Below are 6,197 nucleotides of genomic sequence, written 5' to 3' on the forward strand. Positions count from 1 at the left end.
CCACCATCAGCATCATCATAATCACCATCACCATCACCACCATCATCATCATCATCATCCTCATCACCACCATCATCATCATCATCCTCATCACCACCATCAGCATCATCATAATCACCATCACCACCATCATCATCATCATCATCCTCATCACCACCATCATCATCATCATCCTCATCACCACCATCAGCATCATCATAATCACCATCACCACCATCATCACCACCATCATCATCATCAGCAGCATCATCCCCACCATCAGCATCATCATCATCTCCACCATCAGCATCATCATCATCATCATCCCCACCATCAGCATCATCATCATCCCCACCATCATCATCATCATCATCATCCCCACCATCAGCATCATCATCATCATCATCCCCACCATCATCATCATCATCAGCATCATCATCATCCCCACCATCAGCATCATCATCATCATCATCCCCACCATCATCATCATCATCAGCATCATCATCATCCCCACCATCAGCATCATCATCAGCATCATCACCATCACCACCACCATCATCATCATCATCATCATCATCATCAGCATCAGCATCATCACCACCATCATCATCATCATCATCATCATCATCATCCCCACCATCATCATCATCAGCAGCATCATCATCAACATAATCATAATCATCAGCATCAACATCACCACCATCATCAGGATGATCAGGATTACCGGGAACAGGCTGCCGATGACCAGAGCCGGGTTCTCCTCGCAGTCGCACACCAGCTGATCGATGGCCTTGATTCTCTCCCTGAAGTCCTTGGAGTTGAGCAGTGTCTTCATCTGTTTGACGTACTCGCTCCGGTCTGTGAGGCTGTGGACGGCCGCTTTACTCCCCGCCTGACCGCAGTCCCTGCCGAACACACGGCTGATGAGCGAACGGGAAGCATCACATGAACAGACGTGTGGCTGGCGTGTCATACCTGCTGCCGCTCAGAGGATCACGCGTGAGGGACGAGGTGCGCATCACCCCACTGCCTGAGAGAGAGCGCCTGCCCCGCGCCGACGGAGCGTCCTGAGGCATCTCCCCCAAGCCCTGACACACACAGGTTTGTTTTTGTGAAAAGTGGGGACTCTCCATAGGCGTAATGGTTTGTATACTGTACAGACCGTATATTCTATTGCCCTACACCAACCCTACCCCTAAACCTACCCCTCACAGGAGACTTTCTGCATTTTTACTTTCTCAAAAAAACTCATTCTGTGTGATTTATAAGCGTTTTGAAAAATGGGGACATGGGGTAATGTCCTCATAAGTCACCTTCTCCGTGTAATACCCATGCCATTATACACATTTGTGTCCTCATGTGTCACAAAAACACACACACAGACACACAGATATACATATACACACACACACACACACAGACATATACACACACACACACACACACACACAAACGCACGCACGCACACAGATATACACGCACGCACGCCCACACACACACACAGATATACACGCACGCACGCCCACACACACACACACACACACACACGCGCACACATGCATGCACACACACCTACAGATACACGCATGCACGCACGCACACACACAAACACGCACACATACATACATGCACACACACAGATACACACACACACACACAGATATACACACGCACAGATACGCACGCACACACACACACACGCACGCACATGCACACGCACACACACAGATACACACACGCATGTACGCGCACACACACACACACACCCGAGGTTAAGACTCACTGACACATTCACTGCCTATCTGATGTGTGTTGACACATAAACTGAACAAACAGCATAAATCGCCCGATTTCACTTCATTTTGAGAGACAGATGCAAACTCTCATTTTTGCAAAGATCCATGCAGATACAGACAGTGCTTCTGAGGAGTTTTGTGAGCTTCTTAATAGCAAATAAACTAGATAACCACAAGCATAACTGTGGACTCAGAAAAAAAAAAATTTCATTTCAATAATTTCAAATGATAATAATTTAAATAATTTTAAATATAATTTAAAAAATGACTGTAATGCAATGCATAAAAACAGTGTAAAAACATGATGTATTATATAATATTAATATAAATAATTAGATCATTCTAATATGCTGATTTGCTGCTCGAGAAACATTTCTGATTATTATCAATGCTGAAAATACTTGTGCTGCACAATATTTTTGTGAAAACTGTGATACACTACCATTCAAAAGTTTAAAATAAGATGAATAAAAAATTAATTAATACTTTTATTCATCAAGGCCACATTCGATTGTTTAAAAGTGACAGTAAAGTCATTTATAATGTTACAAAAGATTTCTATTTCAAATAAATGCTGTTCTTTTGAACTTTCTGTTCATCTGTGAATCCTGAAAAATAAAATATATCATAAAATAAATATCGTGCAGCACGACTGTGTTCAACATTGATAATAATCAGAAATGTTTCTCGAGCAGCAGATCAGCATATTATACTGATTTCTGAAGATCATGTGACACTGAAGACTGGAGGAATGATGCTGAAAATACAGCTGCACATCACAGAAATACATTACAGTCTAACACATATTCACATAGAGAACAGATATTTGAAATTGTAAAAATATTTCACACCTTGGTTTTGAGCGTGAAGACGGCGTCTCTGATGGTCGGCAGGTCTTTAGCAGAGATGCACTTCTCCATCATTTTATCAAAGTCACGGTGAGAGGACAAAAACAGCAGCATGCGTCGACCAAAGTACCTGAGAGAGACACAGCAATGAAAGCGTGAAGCCCTGAGGCGAGAGTGTGTCAGGCTGCGTGACCTGACCCCTGCGCCGCTCACCTGGCCTCCTGAGACGAGTCCTGCACCAGCTTACAGACGGCTGGTAGGATGCGGTCGGTCAGATCTTTAGCTCCAGACAGCAGACGAGCGGCTCCGACCCGCTCCACCAGACCGCTGAGATGCAGAGCCGCACACTTGCGCACTACTGAGTTCAGATGACTGTGAACGAAACACATTACAGAATAACATCTCTAACCCTCTATATCAAACTAGTCAGAAAAATACAAATATCTGTAATGGAACAATCAAAGTGTGCATATGTGTTTTTGTTGAGTATCATATTTGCTCCATCAAGCATTTATGGCTCATCTGTGTCCCTGCAGCACAAAAGCAGTGTTGAGTCGCTGGGGGATATTTGTAGCAATAGCCAACAATACATTGTATGGGTCACAATTATACATTTCTCTTTTATGCCAAAAATCATTAGGATATTAAGTAAAGATCATGTTCCATGAAGATATTTAGTAAATGTCCTACCGTAAATATATCAAAACTTAATGTTTGATTAGTAATATGCATTGCTAAGAACTTCATTTGAACAACTTTAAAGATGATTTTCTCAATATTTAGATTTTTTTGCACCCTCAGATTCCAGATTTTCAAATATTGTCCGATCCTAACAAACCATACATCAATGGAAAGATTATGTATTCAGCTTTCAGATGATGTATAAATCTCAATTTCGAAAAATTGACCCTTATGACTGGTTTTGCGCTCCAGGGTCACATATATTGTATCTTTCAGTTCATGTTTATTATATTTCAGCTGATGAGAATGTTATTTTACGGTTGTGTGTGTGTGTGTTGTGTCCAGACTCGTGTCAGCCGCTGAAGGTGTCGTGTCTGCAGGGAAAGCCGTCTCCTCCTCTGCCTCCTAAGAAGCTGATGCTAAAAATATGAATTTGCTGCAGATGCTGATATTTATAAGATGAAATTCTGCTGCGTGTGATGTAAATCAGTGAGATGTTTATAACAGTACAGCAGATACTGACATAAAATGATCTGAATATCAGTCGTCTATATCAGTCTATATCTGCAGTAATCTGTCTCAGTGAGATGAGAGTGAAATGCTCCAAACATATAATGCAGTGATTGAGAGCTGAAGAAATAAAGGCTCCTCAGAAGATGTGAGATGTTCTGGAGGCTTGTGAAGATCATTCCTCCGCTGAGGAACAGTGAAAGTAAAGCTTCTGGAAACAAACGCTCCTCAAAAGATCCTGAGGATCAGATTTGAGACTCTAAAACATGATTGATGGAGAATCAAGTAAAGCTGAGCTGCTTCAGTGCAGTAAGTGTTCATCTGGAGATATTACTGACGTTATTCTGACGCTTACTTGATCAAAATCAGTCAAGATCCAGAATTACACTGAAAGAGCTTCGACTGGATAACACACTCTAAACTCTCAATCAGAGACAGAAGACGTGCAGCAGATTGAGTGACAGCAAGGTTTGATGGCTTCGAGGTGTGTGTGTGTGATCATGTGACGCAGGTGATCTCTGACCCGAGTCCTCCGGCGAGCAGCGCGCTCATGCTGCGTGTGAGAGTGCAGTGCTGCACCATGCTCTCCAGCGCTCGCTCCACGTCTTGTCTGATGAAGGCGTTGCATTCTCCGGCTTTCTGCAGCAGAGCTCTGACCGTCCCATCCAGCTCCTGATCCATTCCCTTCTGCAGCACCGCGAACATCTCTCCCAGCGTCACCACAGCCACACGAGACACACCGGAGCGCAGGTTACGAACCTTCATCAGAGAGAGACACACATGAGATCAATCATGAGAAGAGTTTGTTTCATCACTAATTACCACTGGTACTTCCATGATTTGTGAAAGCGATGCTGCTCTGAATCAATGTTTGCAAGCGTGAGCTGCAGTAGTGACTGACCTCCTGAATAAGAGCGAGACACACGTCATGAATCCTGCTCATGAGCACGTCAGGATGATACTGAGCCAAACTACGCAGGAAGTTCAACCCCTCGATCTTCTTCTCCCTTCACGAACAGAACAAATTTACGCTAACGACTTTACAAGAGGATCTGTGGATTTCTCTCTGTGTGTGATGAACGATCACATCTGCTGTCAGACTCACCAGTCGTCTGAGGCGATCAGTCTGAAGCTCTGCGTCAGCGCCAGCTCCGGTTTAGAGAACGGCCGCAGGTCTGCCTGATCCTGACCCTCTTTCTTCAGACTCACAGGAATCAGCTCATCTGATGGACACACGTGAACAACAGCCTCAGTGACAGGCTGATCATATCTGACATGACATTCAGGAAGATTCTAGAAGCTTTTATCCAAATCAACCTGCGGTGCATTTATAGTAAACATGTCATCAGTGTGCTTCCTGGGAACTGAAGCCATGACCCTGTTGACCTTTGTGAGATACATCTACCACTTACTGCAGTCACAATAGCAACACATCAGTGAAGTTTTGCAGGAAAAGTCCATTGTCAGTAGTGTATTGATGTATGAAGCACAGTCACTTTACAGCCAAGCAGCTTTCTGTGGGTCAACACGGTGAATCTGCATGACTGACTGAAGGCAATGCGAAATATGCATGTAGAAATCTTTTAGATTCCTATTAAAATGACAGGACTTCGCCTGTAAAAATTCACCAAAAAAACAAAACAAACAGTAAATGTGAGTGAGTTTTAACAGATGTGTTAGTTTCCTGTAGTATCACTGCTGCTCAAAAGTCTGGGGTTAGTAAGATTTTTCTGATGTTTCTGAAAGTAGTCTCGTCTGCTCGCAAGTGCTGCATTAATTTGATCAAAAATACAGTAAAAATAGTGAAATATTATTATAATTTAAAACAGCAGTTTTCTAAGTGAATATCAGTTAAACTGTAATGTATTTCTGTGATGCGCAGCTGTATTTTCAGCATCATTCCTCCAGTCTTCAGTGTCACATGATCTTCAGAAATCAGTATAATATGCTGCTTATTATCAATGTTGAAACACAGTCGTGCTGCACAATATTTTTGTGGAAACTGTGATGCATTCTGTTTCAGGATTCACAGAAAGTTCAAAAGAACAGCATTTATTCGAAATAGAAATCTTTTGTAACATCATAAATGTCTTTACTGTCACTTTTCATCAGTTTAATGTGTCACTGATGAATAAAAATATAGATTATTATTTTTTTTTTTAAATCTGACTGACCCCAAACTTTTGAACAGTGATGTGAAGTCTGAAGCAGATTTAAATAAGTGTTTGCGTGATTTTATTGTTCGCTGCACATAATGTGTATATGTGTATATTTTCTCTCTCACCGGAGCTGTGTGACGCAGGCGGTCTGGTGCGGTTCAAACTAGACGCTCGTCTCAGTCGGGGTGCTGAGTTCTTATTGGGCGGGCCGGTCGGGGGGGGGG

At 42.7% G+C, this 6,197-nt stretch overlaps 1 protein-coding gene across 2 annotated transcripts in view; it reads right to left on the minus strand.

Moving 5' to 3' along the window:
* Positions 1 to 6,197, minus strand: part of LOC107567346 (protein FAM179B-like) — a 24,822-nt gene that overhangs the window by 3,288 nt on the left and 15,337 nt on the right. For both annotated transcript variants that reach the window (XM_016253011.1, XM_016253010.1), the window contains 4 exons: positions 2,837 to 2,995; positions 2,627 to 2,753; positions 955 to 1,067; positions 704 to 884 (listed from right to left, as the gene is read on the minus strand). In XM_016253011.1, coding sequence (XP_016108497.1) covers positions 704 to 884; positions 955 to 1,067; positions 2,627 to 2,753; positions 2,837 to 2,995 — 580 coding nt within the window. The remainder of the gene's footprint in view (positions 1 to 703; positions 885 to 954; positions 1,068 to 2,626; positions 2,754 to 2,836; positions 2,996 to 6,197) is intronic.

This window comes from Sinocyclocheilus grahami, unplaced genomic scaffold (assembly GCF_001515645.1).
Source record: "Sinocyclocheilus grahami isolate Dianchi unplaced genomic scaffold, SAMN03320097.WGS_v1.1 scaffold1149.1, whole genome shotgun sequence".
Classification (NCBI taxonomy): domain Eukaryota; kingdom Metazoa; phylum Chordata; class Actinopteri; order Cypriniformes; family Cyprinidae; genus Sinocyclocheilus; species Sinocyclocheilus grahami.